The sequence below is a fragment of the Haliotis cracherodii genome, unplaced genomic scaffold, assembly GCF_022045235.1.
Source record: "Haliotis cracherodii isolate W230 unplaced genomic scaffold, xgHalCrac1.p SCAF_9, whole genome shotgun sequence".
Classification (NCBI taxonomy): Eukaryota; Metazoa; Mollusca; class Gastropoda; order Lepetellida; family Haliotidae; genus Haliotis; species Haliotis cracherodii.
The window spans coordinates 1,677,991-1,701,617 of record NW_027266343.1 but is presented as its reverse complement, the minus strand read 5'-3'; the positions used below and the strand labels follow the sequence as shown (position 1 = coordinate 1,701,617).

The window sequence follows — 23,627 nt, the reverse complement described above, 5'->3', positions numbered from 1 at the left end:
TAAAACGTAATAAGATTATCTTTCTTATATGAACATGAACAGTGGCAACTAAACTGCAATTGATTTGCTCTGTTATTATATTATTGTACATTTAATACGGCCTTCATGAAAGAAATGTATATTGTTTGTTATGATATATCAATATAGCGATAACATTTTATCGATGTTCGCGTTTATGGAAACTGAACCTCGTCCATGCGTCTGCAACAGTTTGGAGGACATGATGTCAAATGGTGTTTGAGTGATCACAACGATTTAATTTAATAATGGCAAGAGAATTAACACTGCAGAACCTGCGGGTTATCATGAGACACATTTTGCGCACAAGTAACACCAAAGGAAAGGAAATCTGTATTCAGAAAACTGCCGGCCGTTTAGGAAGTGAATGTGCAAGGGCGTTATTCGGACAAAACTGGTCGACAGTGCTTAAAGAACTGTCGGCTAATTGTAATCACAAATTCACAGTGATCGCAGAATGTTTTGAGAAGCAATGTAGTTTCTTAGTTGCTCAAAGACTGAAAAGAGCAACTCAAATTATGGCTTTTTACAATAGACTCTATGGAGAAAAGTTGATCGATCAAGTCGGCAGCTCACTTTTGCGTCGTTTTCACAAGAAATCCTTGTTTTGCGTTCTGGCAGCAACACTCTTCTCGTGGGAAGAGAACAAAATAGGAGACGATGTCATCAACAGGTTTGTAGTCTTGACTGCAGTATGCCGGATACTTGTCCGTAACAACAGGGGAATACATTTGCTTGTTCCACATCATATTTTATATTTACATAAATGATGTTTAAATAATTCTAGCCACTGGTATTGTGTCACATTAATTGTAGTATATACATTGTATTATATACATTGTATAACAGTTCATGACACCATATGCTTTGGTTGGTTTGTTGTTTAGCGGCCCTCTCAGCAATATTCCAGCTATATGATGGTGGTCTGTCGATAATCGAGTCTGGACCAGACAATCCAGTGATTAATATCATGAGCATCGATCCACACAATTGGGATCGATGACATACATCAACCAAGTCAGCGAGCCTGACCACCCGATCCCGATAGTCACCTCTTACGACATGCACAGTCACCTTTTACGGAAAGCATGGTTTGCTGAAGACCTATTCTACCCCTTATCTTCACGGTCGGATTCCTTAATGTCGCTATCACTGATTGTGGTGACTCATCAAACAGTTCCATAAGCAGATATGCCATCATCGTGATTATGATCATATGCATAATATGTAAAAACTAACTGGAAACATACTCTACTGCTACATGTGTGGAGATTTTTATTTTAATACAGTAAAAACAGCATCTAAAATAAGAAGATTTTAGAATATATTCTCTCTGGTACAAAACAGCTTCCGATTTCACTTCTTTTATACTTCATGAAACTTATTTTGAGTTATTTATGTGTGTTGCGCAGTGGAATTTTAAGTATTAACAAAAATGAGAATTTCCTCACTGTTGTATGCGGGGAACTAAACGTGACTATCTTGTTATGAAATAATTCAGATAATAAATTCGGGGAACTAAACGTGATTCTCTTCTTAAAACAGCTGAAGAAATGTAAATGTGACAAAATTAACTTAATATGATTCTCAAATCTATTGCTATCAACCTATATCAGTCCAGCCCTATTTTGGCTAGCATTGTTGCGCCCGATTGCGACATCCTGTGCCCACTAACACGTTCTACTACGTCCTACCTTGACGAGCTATAGAACGAAATTGTTCAATGTACGTCCTATCGCGACGACATATAAAACCAAAACTGACGAATATGCCTCCCATCGAGCCGAATTATCAAACCAAAGTGACGAATGTACGTCCTATCGCGACGACATCTCAAAACCAAAGTGACGATAACTCAAGCAATTCCAATCTCCTCGCTCCGCACGTGCTCGGGCAGCCCGTGCAACGCAATACTTATTTCCGCGAAGGAAGATGCGTTTCCGCTATCTGTTCCCTCTTTGGCATGTCTTTAAACCATACCCCCTTCCATGATTGACACCTGTCAATCATAGATTGAAAACTATTATCCTGAAAGCTAATCAAGACCATTTGTTTCACTCGAAGAAACCCATTCTAGTGGACATACTTTGTTTGCTGGTCTTTTCACTACTGACTGTCTTGTCTTAATATCAACGACACGAACATGGCCATCTTTTCCTGGATAGACCTTCAATATTCTGCCAAGTTGCCAGTTTCCACGAGGCGTGTCGGGAGATATTACTAAGACAACATCTCCAACTTGTAAATCCCTCTGAGGAGTGTGCCATTTTCTTCTGGTGTTGAGGCTTGGTAGCCATTCTCTCATCCACCGGTGCCAAAAGTGACGAACCAATTCTTGAATTCTTCTCCACCGTTTGCGTGGATTGAAGTCTGTTGTGTCAACTGTGTCAGGTGCGAACACGCCACCAATCTGGCCATGTAAGAAGTGATTTGGCGTGAGAGGTGTACTGTCTTGTGGATGAGCAGATTGGTACGTCAACGGACGAGAGTTGATAAGAGCCTCTGCTCCAGTGAAAGCTGTCATCAACTCTTCATCTGTGACATCACCGGCACTAAGGATTGAAAAAATGGCACGCTTAGAAGCTTTTATCATGGATTCAAACACCCCTCCAAAATGTGATGCATGAGGAGGATTGAAACGCCATTTGATGCCTTTGTTTGCAAGTGAACGTCTCACTGCATTCTCATCAAGGAGTAGGAGCAGCTCCTTCAATTCCTTGACCGAACCAACGAAGTTGGTACCATTATCAGATACTACCAACTCAGGAAGACCTCTTCTGTTAATCATCCGATAAAAGGCATTTAGAAAAGAGTCCGTATCCAATCCATAGGCCATTTCCAAATGAACGGCTCTGGTCGACAAGCATGTAAACAGACAGAGGTAACGCTTCTGTCGATGTTTACCTCGACCCTGAACGGTCATGAATGGCCCAGCATAATCTACCCCAGTTTGTGTAAAGGCTCGAAGTGAAACTCCCATTCTCATTTTCGGCAAAGGAGCCATAACTGGTTGAACTGGCCTTGCCTTATTCAATAGGCACCGTGAACATTTCCTTTCCCATGACCGAATCGCTTCTCTAGCAGAGATAATCCAGTACCTTGTTGAAATTGAAGCTAATGTTTGGTTCGTTCCAGCAACATGCTTACCTTCGTCATGATAATGCTTGACAAAAAGCGTTGTCACCCAGCTGTTTTTGGGCAGAATGATTGGGAATTTTGTATCTAAAGGTAAGTATTCAGCATACTCCAAACGTCCCTTCATCCTCATGATCCCGTTGTCATCCAGCTGAGGATGAAGGTTCAGGATTTTCGACCCTGATGGTAATGGCTTTCTGGACACTAATGATGAATATTCTTTTGGATAAGATTCCCTCTGCACATCCATGATGATTCTGTTTTCAGCGTCACTTATCTCATCTGGTGATAATTCTCCTTCAACTTTATCATCTTTTGATGCTATACAATTGTGAAGGAACCTGTAAACCCATGCATTCACTCGTGTGAGTCTTCTCCACGAGGAGAATCTGGAGGGTTCTAGTCGCCATGACTCACAGGGCACCGAAACAAAACTTGCAGATAGAATTCTGTTTCTGTTCACCTCCCTTTGTTCATCTACCTTGATAGATTTCAGCTTAGTTTCTGGCCATTCAGTTTCATCTCTTATTAAATAAGAGGGACCTGACCACCACAATGAACTAGCTACCAACTGTTGAACTGTTGCTCCTCGACTAATCAAGTCAGCAGGATTTGCTTCTGTTGGAGTATGTCTCCACTGTGAAGGACTTGTGACATCCTGGATTTCACCTACCCTGTTGGCCACGAAAGGTTTGAAAATTCTGCTGTTATTTCTAATCCAGCATAACACGTTCATGTTGTCTGACCAGAATATCACCTGTTTCAAGTCAACATCAAGTGCTTCCGTGATATTCAGTGCCAATCGTAGCCCTAGAATCGCTGCCATTAATTCTAATCTGGGTATACTGACAGCTTTCAGTGGCGCAACTCTGCTTTTTGAAGCTACTATTCTGCTCAATTTGTTACCATTTGGATAAGCAGTTACTGCATACACAACCTCTCCATATGCAATCTGCGAGGCATCAACATAGGTATGTAAAGTCAGAGAACTGATGTCTTTATCACTGCAAAGACACCGGGGAACCTGTACTGTCTCTAGACCATTTAGATCTACTAGCCATTGTTCTATTCTGTTTCTCAATGCCTCATCTACTTCATCATCCCAGTCGAATCCCGCCATCCACATCTCTTGTAGGATTACTTTAGCAGTGACAATGAATGGTGCAATGAAACCCAACGGATCAAAAACCTTGGCAACATATCTAAGGAAACCTCTTTTGGAGATTTTGTCATGTGTTATAGGGAAGTTTACCCTAAACGTAAACCAATCATTTGCGGCTATCCATAACAAACCAAGAGTTTTCAATGATGGCAAATGCCCTCTGTTGAGATCAACCTCATTTACTCTATCTCCCTCAGGTATGCCATCTAATACCTCAAGGTGATTAGACATCCACTTTCTGGCATGCATACCCGCCTTAGACCATAGGTTTTTCAACTGTTCATAGAGTTCTAGACCCTTTTTTTCATCTTCAACAGAATTCATACTATCATCCATATATGTTGATTTGATGACAGTTTCTGCAGCCAGTGGAAATTCTTTGATATGAACTCGTGCATTTTCCTGTGCCACGAACTGGGCCAAGAATGGAGAGGATGTAACTCCAAATACAACCCTACCGAATTCATACACGTCAGGACTTCTAGTCATATCCATTGACCTCCACAAGAATCTATGATAAGGTCGATCACTTGGTGATATACTGATCTGAAGAAACATTTCAGCTATGTCACAGATAAGTGCCACTGGATGTCTTCTGAAGCGGAGTAAGACATCAAACAACTCACTTTGCAACTTTGGTCCTGCATGTATTGCATCATTTAAAGATAGGTCATTATGTTTAGCTGATGCATCGAACACAATACGAACCTTTGTGGTACTCCTATCCGGACGCAAAATGGGAAAGTGAGGAAGATACCATCTTGTTTCACTAAATGATTCATCTTGTTGAATTTTGCGAATGTATCCTTTCGACAAGTACTCAGAGATAATATCATCATAAGCCTTGGCTATTTCTGGATGTTTTGTCAACTTCCTTTCCGTACTGTTAAGACGTTTAACAGCCATGAGATAGTTGTCAGTCAGTGAATGAGCATTTTCATTCCAAGGAATACCTATTTCATATCGACCATCCTTATGAGTGAGTGTTTGACGTTAGTGGCATTGTTGCATGAGACGTTTCAGTTTGATCACGTTTTTGAGATTTCGATTTTTCTGCATCGTGACCCAAATTTACCACTGACTCAACTTGTGGTTTAGCTATATCTCTGTTTTGGTAGGTACGCGAAGTCTTATCAATGAACTCATTCTTTCCAGAGTTTTCATTATGCAATAGTCTGTTGTGGTTCTTTGAACAACCTGATATACCACACAGCCTATTTTGACGACAGCTGTTACCCAGATGATTGCCCCTAAGACAACGAAAACAAAGCTTCAATCTTTTGGCTTCGTTCCATCTATCAGAAACAAGCATACCTTTGAAAAGTTTGCAGTTCCAAATGTCATGCTCTTCTGCACATACACCACAGATACTAACATCACTAACAAATGTGCTAGACATTTTCTGTTTTGCCTGTGATCTCTTACCTGGTGTAGTCAATCCATGTACTGATTCCTTTGCAACAATCTGAAATTCTGATTCTAACATTATCCATTCTCTGAGAGTCTCTACTGACTCCTGTCTGTCCCTTTCATACACCCACCTTTGATATTGAGCGACCATCATCTTTTTCAACAAAGTGGCATAAAGCAGGCCATTACCCAACTCCTCTACCCTGTCAGATTCTCTGATGTTTGCGACTGCAACATCCAAAATATCCGCGAATTTCTCTAGATCCTGAACATGGCCTTCACGAATTGGTTTGAAATTACTAATTTCCTCATTTTGGATTGCAATCTGCCGCCTCTTCCCACCAAACTTTCTTTCAAGACGTTCTAGTGCAACATCATAAGCTACTGAGCTGTGGCCTAAAGACTGAATTGATTTCAACGCTTCACCCGAGAGATATTGGCGTAATTGCAACAACTTGTACTCAGGTGTGGCTGGGGACTGATCAATGCAGGTCATAAAAGCCGCCTTCCAACTTTGATATGTTTTTATATCACCTGAGAAAACAGGTATCGACACACGTTTCAACTGTTTCCACATGTCGTTCCCTATGGCCTTATTATATGACTTACCTGGGCATTTTGTCCTACCAACATGCAATGCTAGCTCATCCTTCTGACGATGATTGTGTCCTTCAGAGACCAAATGTTCACGGTCGGCTACTTCAGATTGCGGCGGAGATACAACACTTTGTTGTTTAATCTGGGATCTCTTTGGTATACTATATAGCCTGCCTAACCTTCTACTGGACACAGAGCTATTTCCTGATCTGTTAGACCCTGATCTGCTTTGCAGATATTCCTTTACAGATTCAAGAGCAAAGTTATTTTCTTCCTCCAAACTATCTATTTCTTGATCCAACTTTTTAACATTACCATGTTCTTCCAGTTTAACATAAACCCTTGATAGCTCTATCATAACATCCATTGCTTTCACAAAATGATCATTCATTTGATCGACACCATCCCTTACCTCTTTCCGTGATGGTTGATCCTGACTTTCTATCAAAGTAGTAAGCTTATTCCTAGCTTTGGTACAACTAGATTTGGCTGCTGCCTTTAGTTGTTTCAACACACGAACTCGTTCCGCCTTCTCCGAGAGGGATCCAGTTTCCGACATATCTGCTCTACACTGGCTATCTATTCCAGTTTCAGACATATTCTATCTGATATCTAAATACAATTCTAATAAAGCTTTTAGTTCAAATGAAAATGTAACAGAAAACCACGCTCTGCTACCATTGTTGCGCAGTGGAATTTTAAGTATTAACAAAAATGAGAATTTCCTCACTGTTGTATGCGGGGAACTAAACGTGACTATCTTGTTATGAAATAATTCAGATAATAAATTCGGGGAACTAAACGTGATTCTCTTCTTAAAACAGCTGAAGAAATGTAAATGTGACAAAATTAACTTAATATGATTCTCAAATCTATTGCTATCAACCTATATCAGTCCAGCCCTATTTTGGCTAGCATTGTTGCGCCCGATTGCGACATCCTGTGCCCACTAACACGTTCTACTACGTCCTACCTTGACGAGCTATAGAACGAAACTGTTCAATGTACGTCCTATCGCGACGACATATAAAACCAAAACTGACGAATATGCCTCCCATCGAGCCGAACTATCAAACCAAAGTGACGAATGTACGTCCTGTCGCGACGACATCTCAAAACCAAAGTGACGATAACTCAAGCAATTCCAATCTCCTCGCTCCGCACGTGCTCGGGCAGCCCGTGCAATGCAATACTTATTTCCGCGAAGGAAGATGCGTTTCCGCTATCTGTTCCCTCTTTGGCATGTCTTTAAACCAATGTGTACTTTTGTAACTTAATCACAGGTAGATCATGGATGCGAGAACAACTGTTTCAGCATGTTGAATCCGGTGTATTTATGGGTCAATTAAACATGATCATGGTGATAAACTTAATTACATGTAAACATGATATGTATAGCATAACCATGATAACTGGTGGTACCTGTTAAAATTATTAATTATCATCTCCAGCAATTTTGTATTTCCAAATTCATATTTCATTCAGTGTTTCTCTTGTAAGAGATTGTTTTCCAATGTTAACATTGTGAAGACATCCCATCATACTTTACTCAGCCAGGCTGATCAACTTGATCAACAATATTCTGATAATCATGACACATTGCCCCAAATAACTGAGAGTTCAACCCTTAAACAACCCTGAACTAACGGGTCTCCTGTATCAAGGGCACTTAAGTCATCAGTGAGTTTCATTTCATTCAATAGAGAGGCTCGACTTAACAAGAAATTTTATCACGGAAAGCGGTTATATCTTTTTCACTTCTCCTTGAGCAAAACTAGTGAAGATTCCGGGGAAGAATAGGTCTTTAGCAACCCATGCTTGCCGTAAAAGGTGACTATGCTTGTCGTAAAAGACGACTAACGGGATCGGGTGGTCAGACTCGCAGACTTGGTTGATGCATGTCATCGATCCCAATTGCGAGGATCGATGCACATGATATTAATCACTGGATTGTCTGGTCCAGACTAGATTATTTACAGACTGCCGTCATATAGCTGGAATATTGCTGAGTGCAGCGTTAGACAACAAACCAAACCAAAACCTTGAGCAAGTGGATTCTAGAATTGAACTCCTTTCTTACATGTTCTTAGTCATGTTAGTGGCTGCTTGTACAAAAACAGATGTCGTAGTGTCACACACTATCTTGAACTTTTTTTGTAATATAGGCCAGTGAGCTACATAATCTTTCCATTTGTATACCGAGCTATCCTGAATGAACATGATGAACTCATCGATGTGCATAGGCATGTGTTAACATGGTAATAAAAACTGAACGCTGCCAGATCATTTGCAGATGTTGGACACTTCCATTGTATTTTAAAAGCAATGTATATTAAGGGCAAATGAAATAGCATAACAGATAGTTATAATAGATACATACATGATATATGATATGATATATCAATTATTAGATTTTCACCACCACCAGACACCTGCCTCCGTAGCTACTCTTGGGTTAAGTCACTGTGTGTGGGGGTTTCCTTCTTTCTTCACCTTGTTTTCACTTGATGAGGGGGCATGGGTGGCCCAGTTGTCTAAGGCGCGGCGATATGCTGTGCAGAGTTGCGTCCCTTGGGCACGCCAGAAACCTATGATCGTTGGTTTGAACCTGGGTTCTCCCCAATTATGTTTCTAGGTTTGTCAGCACCATACCCGTGCTCGTGGGTTTCATTGAAGTGGTATTCGTCTGAGACATGCATCACTTCAGGCTTTCCTCCCACATTAAGCTGACACGCTGTGTTATAACTGGAATGCTGTTAAAAGCGGTGTTAAACCCAACTCACTCACTTGATAAACAGTGATGAGATCCACCACATCCAAAACAACCAGGATTCATGAGAAGAATACTCTGACCGACTGCTTATTGATGGAAATGCATCCACCCATCATTTCAAAATATTTGGATGAAAAACCAATAATTAATTTATTGTGGCCTAATAGACATACTTGTGGGGCAGTTGGGTGACCTAGTGGTTAAAGTGTTTGCTCATCATACCGAAGACCCGGGTTCGATTCCCCACAGAGGTACAATGTGTGAAGCTCAATTCTGGTGTCCCCCGCCTTGATATTGCTGGAATAAAGCTGAAAGCGGCGTAAAACCATACTCACTCACACACTTACTGTTACAGTGTTATAACTGCACAATATTTTATCATTTTTTTTATAAAATTCATGTATTAACTTCCTCCTGTTTTTTGTTAAACATTGTTAAATGTTAATTCCACTTCAAAGAGTAGATATGTCAAGATACGTGCAGGAAAGTCAATGTTTGTTAACCGATGTTTTGTCAGAAGTTACAGCATGTTACCATGGTTACACCTGTAACTATAGTAATCATGTTAACAAGGAAGAAAATCATAATGAGACCTTTTTTAACAGCTTAAGTCAGGTTTTACATCTATTGTTAACTCCTGCCTGTAAACATGTCAAAGGACATTATATATAATGTCATGATTGTCGAACATCAAAGCATTTTATTTCATAGGCTTACCATGCTGAGGGACCAGTTCAAAAGTTTGATGTCGATTCCTTAAGTTTTGAAACATACCCCACCCCCCAAAACAATTAATTCTAAAAGTGTTGAATTCCTGAGTTTTATGGCCTTTTGTGTCACACATTTTTGTGTTTTGCCCTGCTTTTTTAGAATTTTATTGACTGAAGTTTATTTACCATTGTTTTTTCTAGGTGTTGAAAATAATTTGTAATGTTTTTATAGATCAGATGTGCTATCTGTATTATCCGCTGCGCTTGATGGACTTTTACACGTAGAATGTTTTTACACGTTTAACATGTTTAATAACATCTTCCTGAGGCAAGGGAGTTAACCGACATTAAACGTCCGGTTTCCACCCTTGTCGAACTAGGCTGGTATTATGGAGTTATATTTTGGCTGGACTGACAAGTCTATGCACAGTCCAATGAAATCGACATTTCTTTGCGATGTATAACCTGTTTTATCACAATATACATAGATATAGATATAGATCTTGATTATCGATCAGATCGCCTTGACAGGGTCCCGCCATTTTCTTTGAAGCAAATGCAAGTGATATGAGCATGATGAGAGATGGAATCTGATTGGTCAAAAGGAGAGACATGGAAGGGACATAACTCATAATAGCCACTGGTGCAGCTAAGGTACAGCCCAGAAATTTGAAGAACAACATATATGTTGATTTTTGCAATGTGTACTGGTTACCATGGTTACAGATGTTATGAAACTTTCAGGATCACAAGTAAGATCATCAGTCGGTTCAGCAATATTTAAGTTACCAGGGTGACACATACAGAAAAGACAAGCATGTTTTTCCCTGATATGTTTGGGCATCTTTGAGGTGTGTTAGTACTGTTACCATGGTTGCACGTGTTACCATGGTTGCAGGAAACTAAAGTGTTTTTCCTAATCAGTTTGTACATGTTTCAGGTGTGTGTATGACATGGTCCACATCCAGGAACTGGTCCAAAAAACTCGGAGTCAGGTTGTCGACCAGTCATGTGAGTGGGAGAAAATCATTGACAGACCCCACCTCATCGTGTGGAGAAGGCCTCTAGAGTTCAACACCAGCTTGTTCCAGTATAAAGGTAATGCACAGCATTGTTATTCCTCTATTGGGGATCTTGCAATTCCATTGGTTATTCCATACCATGTGACGAAACAATAACTTTCAACGTAGACCCCCAAATCATGTGACTGACTCTGACCTCAAATGTTAACTCGTCACATGATCAGTATTGACCAGTCCCATGATGAATAATTGCCTTGTTGGCTAGAAAATGTGATGCCGTTGGGTACTAACATTTCACTGTTCTCAGCTAGGTTATTGTAATGAAAGGGGACGGTTTAAAGGCTTCATAAATTTTAAAGTGAATTTCGGTATTGCAAAACAACTAATTACTCGTAACTAATGTTATATTTGGGATAACACTTTCTTAGTAAAGTACAGATTCTAGTACTTTTTTGGGTTGAGTCCCGTCCGGGATTCGAACCCACACCTGCCAGGGTGAGGCACCTAATCGCCAGCACACAAAGTCAGCGATCTAACCCACTCAGCCACCGAGCCTTCCACAAAAATGAAAGTCCGACAACTGGTAGTCTAGATCACGTACTTTGAGTACCCCCCTGACAAGTGTAAATTGGCACGGCTCCCATGGCTGAAAGCTATGAATACACAATGCCATTTAGAAAGTGGTCAAATGTAACTAATGTTATATTTGGGATAACACTTTCTTAGTAAAGTACAGATTCTAGTACTTTTTTGGGTAGCCATGGGAGCCGTGCCAATTTACACTTGTCAGAGGGGTACTCAAAGTACGTGATCTAGCTACCAGTTGTCGGACTTTCATTTTTGTGGAAGGCTCGGTGGCTGAGTGGGTTAGATCGCTGACTTTGTGTGCTGGCGATTAGGTGCCTCACCCTGGCAGGTGTTGGTTCGAATCCCGGACGGGGCCAGAAATGGGCTTCACACATTGTACCCATGTCGGGAATCAAACCCGGGTCTTCGGCGTGGCGTGCGAACGCTTTAAGTACTAGGCTACCCGACCACCCCCCTCTCAGTATGAAGATTTGACAACCTCTCCATTGATCATGTCCATAGGAGGTCACTTTAGGTGATATTTTTATCCGCCAATAAGACCTCCCCCTATCCCTAATCTCCCCCTAAATCTAAAACCGGCCACGAGTCCAGTAAAGCAACCACACACGTTGCAATTATCTTGAATGCAACATTAACATCCATTTGACCCAACCTCTGAAATCATTGTTTCTCTCAAAAACAAGGAGGATGTGGTGTTTATTTTTAATACTAATACTGAAACTAAGGAAAATGTTGCATTTTATGTTTCAGTTTACGGGAAATTTGATGACGTTCCTGCAAGAGCCTTCTTCAACACTCAGGTTAGCTATTTCCCAGACTGGGATTGAATGTAACTTCACTGGTACATGTTGTAGGACACTGTATGATAAACCCTAAGACTATGCTTGTCGTAAGAGGCGACTATGCTTGTCGTAAGAGACAACTAACAGGATCCGGTGGTCAGGCTCGCTGACTTGGTCGATGCATGTCATTGTATCCCAGTTACGTAGATCAATGCTCATGATGTCAGTCACTGGATTGTCTGGTCCAGTCTCAATTATTTACAGACTGCCGTAATACCTGGAATATTGCTGAGTGCAGCGTTAAACATCAAACAAACAATACTTTATGATTATGATACTCCTAAGGGGTTCTGGGTCAAAATTAGTCCCCAGCAGCTTATGCTATTAGGACTATGAGGTGACTTAAATGATCGAATGTTCAAGCTCTGTGACTTGGTTGATTGCATGTCAACGTATCCAGATGGCACATTATGTGTCCAGGCTATTACAGTAACTACACTGGACCCATTCACTAGACCCGTGAAGATCCGGGGTAGAATAGGTCTTCAGCAACCCATGCTTGCCGTAAAAGGTGACTATGCTTGTCGTAAGAGGTGACTAACGGGATCGGGTGGTCAGGCTCGCTGACTTGGTTTATGCATGTCATCAATCCCATTTGCTTGGATTGATGCTCATGATATCAATCTCTGGGTTGTCTGGCCCAGACTCAATTATTTACAGACCGCCGTCATATAGCTGGAATATTGCTGAGTGCGGCGTTAAACAACACACCAACCAACCCATTCACTAAAATAAGTTCGTTTTGAGCTTTCCCAGATACTGTAAATAGCTGTCAAGACAAGCAGAAGTTCTGTGCTAATTTAGGGATATGATATCCGTTAAAAAGCATGGTGGTGAATTTGTCCAGGATATGTATCAGAATAGAATAGAGACTATGCACTGAGTAATCAAGGATTGCTGATCTGTATGTGTCTTCTTTAGAATGAGACCCGTGAAGATCTGGGTTACAATAGATCTTCAGCAACCCTTGCTTGTCATAAGAGGCAACTAACTGGATCTGGTGGCCAGGCTTGCTGACTTGGTTGATGCGTGTCATCATATCTGAATTGCATTGTATCTAGATTGATGCTCATGATATCAATCACTGGATGGTCTGGGCATGACTCGACTATTTACAGACCAACAAACGTTTAACAACCAACAAACAAAACAGACAAAATCTTAAGAATGAGAATATTATGACAGTTTGTGAAGCATCTGTTAGAATGATACATGTGTTGCAGGTGGACGTTGAATTCTGGAAGCAGTGGGACAAGTTGTCTCTCGACATCAGGATCATTGACAAACACGAGAATAGTGGATCCGAGGTAGTCCACTGGACACTGAAATTTCCGGTAATTACCACGATTACCATGAAAACAGTTCTTCCACTTTTCTTGCTGATTGACCCGTCATTGATGAAGGCTTCCTTTTACCTGTCTAAGCTGTTGAGTTAAAATGGTTACAGAATCATATGAACCTGTTCTGTTACGATATCTTGGCTCATGTAACCATTTCCTCTATTGGCATTGCTGGTTAGAATACGCCCCAGCAACCTTAGCTGGTTGTACGAGGCGACTTGATGGATAGGGTGGGCAGGCTCAGCGACGTGATGGATAGGGTGGTCAGGCTCAGCGACTTGATGGATAGGGTGGTCAGGCTCAGCGACGTGATGGATAGGGTGGTCAGGCTCAGCGACGTGATGGATAGGGTGGTCAGGCTCAGGGACGTGATGGATAGGGTGGTCAGGCTCAGCGACTTGATGGATAGGGTGGTCAGGCTCAGGGACTTGATGGATAGGGTGGTCAGGCTCAGCGACGTGATGGATAGGGTGGTCAGGCTCAGTGACTTGATGGATAGGGTGGTCAGGCTCAGGGACTTGATGGATAGGGTGGTCAGGCTCAGCGACTTGATGGATAGGGTGGTCAGGCTGAGCAACTTGGTGGATAGGGTGGTCAGGCTCAGCGACTTTGGTTGATGGCTTGTTAGCATACTTTGTAGATGTGGATTGTTGCTCATGATATCAATCACTGGATTATCTTGTCTAGACTGTTATATTCACTCCGCCGCCTTCATGTACCTGGAATATTGCTGAATATGGCAACATTTTGTGTAAATATTTTAAACATTTTCATGGTGTGATTGTCGATAATTCCAGACTTTTGTCATGTTAATTGTATGCATGATTTGATCATTTCCATGACAAATTCCTTGGAATTGTTTTTTTTTCTGTTTCATTGTATTGGAGCATAGGTAACCCAGTCTAACATGTTGGAGGTGTCGTAATGTACTGTGCAGAGTTGCATCCCTTAGGCATGCCAGAATCCAATGATCACAGATTTGAATTCCCAATATGCCCCAAGTATCATGAATATTTTTCAAATATTTACAGCATCATACCCATGCTCTAGGGTTTCACCAAAATGACAAATGTCTTAGACATGCATCACTTTGGCTTTCCCCCCACATTTATCTGACATGCTGTAGTACATCTGGAATGCTGTTGAAAGTGGCTTCAAACACTACTCACTCAAATGTGTGAGGATAATTTTGCCCTTTTAGCTTGATGCACGTGAGACCTGTTCAGGTCCCGATGGTCCATATCACATGGTAACAAATCAATGCCTGTTCACTGTAACATGACCATGATGAACATATGAGTACAGCAATAGTTGTCTATAATTTGTTGTTTTATCTGCTGTTGTTTTCAGTATCCGATGTACAGCCGTGACTACCTGTATGTGAGAAGATATACGGTATGTGTGTACAAATTGTTGGACAAATGTTGTATGCCCCACACCTAACTTGCCTGTATTTGACTTGTATGCACTTGATTATGTTACTTGAGTACTCAGTACATTCAATTATTTTCTGAGTAAGATTAAGAAATGCTTAAAGTTTTCTTTTTGATGGTAACCATGGTAACAGCTTGAAATAGTTTACAGATGTTGTTATGACAAAGATAACTAAATGACCTTGTGAGTCGTTGATATATGTAGTAGCATATCTATAGTCATGATATTATTATGCACAACAATTTGCAATACACAACAAAGACTTGCATTATGCTAGTCAGTACTGATTTCAGAATTATCGTGTTTGTTTACAAACAAGAAGAAAGTCTGGTCACGTGACATGCAAATTAGCCTGTGGCCGTGGTGTTATGGTACGTCAACACTGTGCCGGAGTGTGCTTATACATCTGATGCTGTCTGGCAACCAACTCATTCGTTTGTCTCAGTGATTGGTGATTAGGGCAGTTCTAACAAGAACATGCAATTAGATTTACTATTTTGGTTCATATGGCTAGGTAGCCTGTGTAGTTACCAGGCAAGGGTCATTGCAAAATTTTGTGATTATTACTTTTTGCAAATCAATACAGAATGAAACTTTCAGTCGATACATTTGTAGCTGTATCTTAATGGCCGTGAATTTGTGATACATCGGTGAAACATTAGCTGTGTTCTTACCAACTGAATATATAGTGGGGATTCCGGGTTAGAATATGTCCCCAGGTCAAGTAGCCTAGTGGTTAAAGCGTTCGCTCGTCTCACGGAAGACCCGGGTTCGATTCCCGACATGGGTACAATGTGTGAAGCCCATTTCTGGTGTTCTCCGTCGTGATATTGCTGGAATATTGCTAAAAGCGGCATAAAACCATACTCATTCAGTCATCGTCATAAGGACTAATTAATGGTGGTCAGACTCTGTGTCTTGGTTGAGTTGATGGTGTGTCATCGTACCCTGATGGCATGGATTGTTGCTCACAATATCAATCACTAGGTCTGATCCAGACTTTGTTATTTACAATCTGCCATCAACAATACCTACGGTATCATCGATACTTAAGTACACACAATACTTGAATCGTTAGTTTGAGAGATAGTGATTCGCTATAAATAGAACAGGAACTAATAGAGTTATCTCCCATAATGGCAGAAGTAGCATAGCACCACCTATAAGCATGGCAGAACACAAGGACGTGGTAGCTGAGGACACGCTGACTAACTGTTTCATTTAATAACCATCCCTTCATTTACACCTGTTTTGTTCTTGTGGTTTTCTTTGTTAAAGTTTTTGAGAGATCGATACATAAATGTACGAAGAAAGGTTTCAGAAAATTAGAGCTGTATTTCAGTGATTTCATTATTTTGTTACTATTTGATGTGTTTTGTGATACCAGTAGTATCGTCAGTTCGTGTTTTTATACGAATGGCATCGCAAGATGCCAGGTGATACTCAGTCCTAGTGTATGTGTGTGTGTGTATATATATATATATTATAATTTTAATGGCTCATTGTGTCTGCATCTCCAGGTTGACCCCACCAACAAGATCATGGCACTGTACAGTCGAACGGTCAGCCATCCAATATGCCCAGTCCAGGACAACATTGTCCGAGTGACAGATTACCAGTCAGCTCTAGTCATCAAACCATACACCGACTTTGATGAGGTGAGACAACTTACCATTTGAGGTATCGGAGAGTTTAATTTCTTGTATTTTCACTTGTTTCTTGTACATCATGGAGAACCAGGACAAATGGGTCCACTGTGTCCTTCTTGTGTAAGAGGGCACAAGATGGCTGTTCAAAATTGAATTTTCATCCCTGACAAACAAAATGACAGAATCCCACATTAAAGATACTTATTACTGCTGCATTTCGCTCTTTCAGTAATAGAAGCTACACAGTATCAAGTAAAACTGCACATCTTGAATAATAATTGCAGCGCAAAGTTAACAGGTCATGGCAGGTCCATGTTTTCAGAACCTGGATGTTGATCTTGTAAAACTCTGATTGGACTAATGATATGTGACCTCTGGTGTGTCTGGTCCTGGCTGTGTTATTCACTGACCAGCATGATAGAGTGTGGACAGTGGTGACTGCATTCACTGCTACTTCGTTCTTTAAACGTGCAAGATCTGTACAATTACAGAATGTACATTTAGGTTTTTCCTGGTTACAGAATGGATTAGAGTATGTCCTGACTTACTATGATGATCCTCAGACAACCTTCCCTACGGTGTGCTACAATTGGATGGCTACAACAGGTAGGTGACATATCTCTCAGTTTACAGCTGGATGGCTACAACAGGTAGGTGACATATCTCTCAGTTTACAGCTGGATGGCTACAACAGGTAGGTGACATATCTCTCAGTTTACAGCTGGATGGCTACAACAGGTAGGTGACATATCTCTCAGTTTACAGCTGGATGGCTACAACAGGTAGGTGACATACCTCTCAGTTTACAGCTGGATGGCTACAACAGGTAGGTGACATATCTCTCAGTTTACAGCTGGATGGCTACAACAGGTAGGTGACATATCTCTCAGTTTACAGCTGGATGGCTACAACAGGTAGGTGACATACCTCTCAGTTTACAGCTGGATGGCTACAACAGGTAGGTGACATACCTCTCAGTTCACAGCTGGATGGCTACAACAGGTAGGTGACACTCATCCCTTAGGCTACAACTGGAATGCTACAACAGGTAAGTGACAATCATCTGTTAGGCTACAACAGGTAAGTGACAGTCATCTGTTAAGCTACAACAGGTAAGTTGACAATCATCTGTTAAGCTACAACAAGTAAGATGACAATAATCTGTTAGGCAAATAACATGACAATCATCTGTTAGGCTACAACAGGTAAGTTGACAATCATCTGTTAGGCTACAACAAGTAAGATGACAATCATCTGTTAGGCAAGTAACATGACAATCATCTGTTAGGCTACAACAGGTAAGTTGACAATCATCTGTTAGGCTACAACAAGTAAGATGACAATCATCTGTTAGGCTACAACAAGTAAGATGACAGTCATCTGTTAGGCAAATTACATGACAATCATCTGTTAGGCTACAACAGGTAAGTTGACAATCATCTGTTAGGCTACAACAAGTAAGATGATAACCATATGTGAAGCTACAACAGGTAAGTTGACAATCATCTGTTAGGCTACAACAAGTAAGATGACAATCATCTGTTAGGCAAATTACATGACAATCATCTGTTAGGCTACAACAGGTAAGTTGACAATCATCTGTTAGGCTAAAACAAGTAAGATGACAATCATCTGTTAGGCTACAACAAGTAAGATGACAGTCATCTGTTAGGCAAATTACATGACAATCATCTGTTAGGCTACAACAAGTAAGATGACAATCATCTGTTAGGCTACAACAAGTAAGATGACAATCATCTGTTAGGCAAATAACATGACAATCATCTGTTAGGCTACAACAGGTAAGTTGACAATCATCTGTTAGGCTACAACAAGTAAGATGACAATCATCTGTTAGGCTACAACAAGTAAGATGACAATCATCTGTTAGGCAAGTAACATGACAATCATCTGTTAGGCTACAACAGGTAAGTTGACAATCATCTGTTAGGCTACAACAGGTAAGATGACAATCATCTGTTAGGCTACAACAAGTAAGATGACAATCATCTGTTAGGCTACAACAAGTAAGATGACAATCATCTGTTAGGCAAATTACATGACAATCATCTGTTAGGCTACAACAGGTAAGTTGACAATCATCTGTTAGGCTACAACAAGTAAGATGACAATCATCTGTTAAGCAAGTAACACGACAATCATCTGTTAGGCTACAACAGGTAAGTTGACAATCATCTGTTAGGCAGGTAACATGACAATCATCTGTTAGGCAGGTAACATGACAATCATCTGTTAGGCTACAACAAGTAAGTTGACAATCATCTGTTAGGCAAATAACATGACAATCATCTGTTAGCTACTACAGGTAAGTTGACAATCATCTGTTAGGCTACAACAAGTAAGTTGACAATCATCTGTTAGGCTACAACAAGTAAGATGACAATCATCTGTTAGGCAAATAACATGACAATCATCTGTTAGTCTACAACAGGTAAGATGATAACCATATGTTAGGCTACAACAGGTAAGATGACAATCATCTGTTAGGCTACAACAAGTAAGATGGCAATCATTCATGTTTATTTTAAAGACAATTGACTGATAATTTGATATTTAACGATTTTTTACCATTACCTTCATAAGAGCAACAATGTATATTCTCAAGGTACTTTTGTCATGTATATGATTTAAGTTAATATGAAAATTAACTTTTTTGTGAACATTATGAAAAATACTGACTTGTTAAATCCCCTGCCCAACTATACAACCATCCCACATTTCAGGTGTGCCCGAGTTCGTAGACAAACTACACAAGGCCTCCAAGATGATGCACGAACGCACCCAGAAGGGCTACCTGCCAGAATACTACCAAAACCAAAACCAGAGCTGCCACAGTACCTTCACACTGAACCAGACACAGTATGCATGATGCCAGCTCAGCCAGACACTATTTTCCAATTGCATTGCTCTCGATCTTCTTTCTTCAGCTTTATTTTCTTGGTAAAGTCACATTGTGAAAATATAAACATTACATTATGTTTGTGCATTGTAATTTTCACATCTCTGTCATCATTGTATTATTTACACCGAAGGTAGTCCCCTTTTGAGTTTATATCTACTAAACTATTATCTAATTTCTGCATTATTCTATATTCTATGTCAAATCTGATATAAGCCCTTTCTATGCAATGCATTGATTCCTAGTGTGTGTAAGGGGCATTGCTCTCGTAAAATGCGATGCTTGCAAGTTTTTATTGAACTGAGTGTACCTATCAGCATTTATTTCCATGATACGTTACGTTTTGGATGTTTTGTGTGAAAGTGTATATATGAATTGATTCTTTGAAATGATTGAACATTGTTTTCATTTGCTTTGCCTACTCCGAGATCGGAGAGCGTATGACAGGGTCTGGTTTCACCTTGTTCAGACAACTTAATGAAGATTAATGTCCAAATTGTACAAAGCTATCTTGGATAATTAATGAATTAAAGACTTTATTAGGATTTTGTCCTGAAATGATTATATATAAATTATGTATTTCCTCAACAGATCAGTGCACACAAACCCAAAGGGTTTTACTATCACACTATTTGTTTGTTGCTTTACAAAAGGAAGTTACCATGTCAGTTTCTATTTCCTTGCGTGAAACTGAACTAATCTAGATTTGATATTAACACGTTAAGTGATTTAAGAATGAGCATTTCTAAAGTCAGTGACTTGAATACAGTTTTATAAGACAAATATACATCTAGACATCCTGTGTGTTTTTGTCCCATTATGCCTGTACATGGAGTATTTATCATAATTATCGAGGATGGCATCTGGACAGATGGACCACTAGACAATCTTTTAATGGAACTCACCGCAGAGATATTTTCAACCACATGAATAGTAAAAGAAGATTCACTATGCTCAGCAGTTACGGTCTTAGTGTGAACATGGTGAAAATAGCAATTTTAAGATGTGATTGATCCAGACTCTAAAACGCTCCAGTGTACAGGGAGTTACTGTGAAAATATTTGATATCCTTTAATTTCATCAATTTTTTCATCAATTATGTGAAATGAAGTTTTCAATATGTAGCTAGACAGACAGGGTAATTGACTTAAATAATTACTAGTCTGTATGGGGATAAGGATTGGTGTAGTGTATGACAGAGTCCTATTTACTGTGTACAGAAATTGTTGCTAGTTGCAATTACTGTATGACTGGAATATACTGATGTATGTATATAGATGCTGGTGTGCTTAAGGTTAGCTGTGTTAGATGGAGAGTGGTGTTTGATTTGATATGACAATACAGTGGAAACTGCTTTGGTCACATTCATGCAATACATTGTTCATGCTACAATATTTGTAGGAGAGCATTTTGCATGGCAAGAAATGTTGATGCTTCAGCTATGTTTCTGCTAACATTTTGATGTCAGCATTTAGGTACTAAAATCTTTTTTTTTACGTAAAATTGGTAATGTTTTTTTTTGCACCTTATGATTATGGATGTTATTAGATGTCTGGATGCAACTGAAATGATGGTTGGGTTGCTATTGGAAACACAAGACTTTTTGTAATAGTTGTTGTCTACATTCTCTTCACAACGTTTGATGGGGAAGTTCTGATGGTCCTGGGCCCACTTGCACAAAGAGATCTTTGCGCTAAGATTATCGTAAGCCTATGTAAATGTATGGGCGTTTTAATTATCTCGGCGCTCAGATCGCTTTGTGCAAGTGGGGCCAGAGGGGGGTAAATCTGACTGGATGAAGTGTGAAGTCAGTTACATGCCCAAATCGCATCCCATTCCTTGGCCAACACCACCAAACATGCAGTCAGATTTATCCTGTCTATACACTCAGAATGTCTCTCTCAAGAGTGGAGTTTTAGGTGATCTGTGTGTAAGATGAACCAGAATTTCAGTCCATGTGCATTGATGTCTGCCGATTTTGGTAGGTTGTAAGTTGTTAGGAAGCATGTTTTCCCTGATGTTGTTATGGATGCAATGGTAGCTGGCCACCTCTGGTACCACTGATCATTGTTTGCATCATGTTTTGATAAAATATATTGGTATTGATTAAATGTTGTGTTTGTGTTCCTTGGAGAAATGAGCTGAGACGTAAAAAGTAGCTTTATGATTGACTGTAGCTATACGAATATCGTTTGTTTGTTTTTTAACGTCGCACTCAGCAATATTCCAGCTTTATGACGACAGTCTGTAAATAATCGAGTCAGGACCAGACAATCCAGTAATTGACATCATGAGCATTGATCTACGCATTTGGGATACGGTGACATGCATCAACCAAGTTAGCGAGGTGACCACCCGTTTCGTTAGTCTCCTCTTACGACAGGCATGAGTTGCTGAAGACCATTTTTAACCCGGATCTTCACGGGTTCATATACAAATATCGATTATCATTAGAGACATGATCATCTTAGGGTTAAGATCACTTTGTAGAAGAGTCACAGGTCGGAATAGGTTCACTCAACCTAATGCTTGTAATAACCAACTAAATGGGGATTGTGTGGCCAAGTTGTTCCCCGATTGCATGTTATGCTGTCCTGATGGTGTGGAACTATGGTCTTGCTTTCAGTCACTGGTTTGCATGGCCAAGACTGGATCAGGCCATGTGTTGCTGGAAAACTTGTAGCTGCAGTGCAGGAAAGACTACTGGCCCGTGAAGATCCTGGGCAGAATAGCTCTTCAGCAACCCATGCTTGTCGTAAGAGAAGACTTTGGGGATCAGGTGGTCAGGCTTGCTGACTTGGTCAATGCACGTCATATCCTAATTGTATGGATCAATGCTCAGCCTGTAAATCACTGGATTGTCTGGTCCAGACCCGATTATTTATGAGGGTCATATAGCTGGAATATTGCTTAGTGGGGCGAAAACAACAAGGAAAGAAAACACTTCTGTGGTACCATTCAGTACTACTAGTACAATAGTATTGTTGGTTGGTTGGTTTGTTGTTTAAAACGCACCAATATTCCAGCTACATGATGGCAGTCTGTACATAATCGAGTCTGGACCAGACAATACAGTGATTGATATCATGAGCATCAATCACGCAATTGTGATCAATGACATGCATCAACCAAGTCAGCGAGTCTGACCACCCGATCCCTCTTAGTCGCCTTTTATGGCAAGCATTGTTTGCTGAAGACCTATTCTACCCAGGATCTTCATGGGTCAGTATTGTTAGTACTAGAATGTGTTGGTATAAAGGGGGGTAACTGATTAGTGATGGATAATTCATGAACAAATTCCGAAAAATCCTTTTTGGTAATAGGGGTGCTGAAGTAAATGATAAGCAGTATTTTTTTATTATGCCTTGTGGTGGCCTAGTGGTTAAAGCGTTCGTCAGAACGAAGACCCGGTTTCGATTCCCCACATGCGTGCAATATGTGAAGCCTATTTCTGGTGTTCCCTTCGCATGATATTGTTGGAATATTGCTAAAAGCAGCCTAAAACCCAACTTATGATATTAGGTGTATAAGTAGTGCAGTGCGGCATTGATTAAAACAGCTGATTGTCGAAGTCATGAGACGACTAACAGGACCAGGACTGGGCGGTCAGGCTCGCTGACTTGGTTTGATGCATGTCATCGTGTCCCATTTGCAATTGCACATGAAGTCAGTCACAGGATTGTCTGGTCCTGATTCCATTATTTACAGACCCCCGTCATATACTGGAATACTGTGAGGAGTGCGGCATTCAACAACTTACAAACAAATCTAACTTTGCTCGTGGATAAATTCATCAACGACCAGTCGTTATACACCCATCGTATTCAAAATCTAAACTAAGGCAAACACACATTTACTTCACAGTACTAAGTTTATTCTGAAGAAACTTTAGAAATAAGTTCTGTTTTATACGACATCAGCCACACAGTTATGAAATACCATCTAGAAATGTCCTGGAGATGACTCGTTTTCAAGTGAATCTCTACAAACAATTTGTATTTTACCCTTAATGCACAACACAGTTTAT

General features: G+C 40.3%; 1 protein-coding gene across 1 annotated transcript; it reads left to right on the top strand.

Moving 5' to 3' along the window:
• Positions 1 to 183: 183 nt before the first annotated feature.
• Positions 184 to 21,711, top strand: LOC139452580 (stAR-related lipid transfer protein 7, mitochondrial-like). The gene is made up of 8 exons (XM_071234102.1): positions 184 to 691; positions 10,746 to 10,903; positions 12,166 to 12,215; positions 13,481 to 13,591; positions 14,948 to 14,992; positions 16,552 to 16,689; positions 17,202 to 17,286; positions 19,425 to 21,711. The coding sequence occupies exons 1-8, from the start codon at positions 267 to 269 to the stop codon at positions 19,568 to 19,570; spliced, it is 1,158 nt and encodes a 385-aa protein (XP_071090203.1). The 5' UTR covers positions 184 to 266; the 3' UTR covers positions 19,571 to 21,711.
• The last annotated feature ends 1,916 nt before the right edge of the window (positions 21,712 to 23,627 follow it).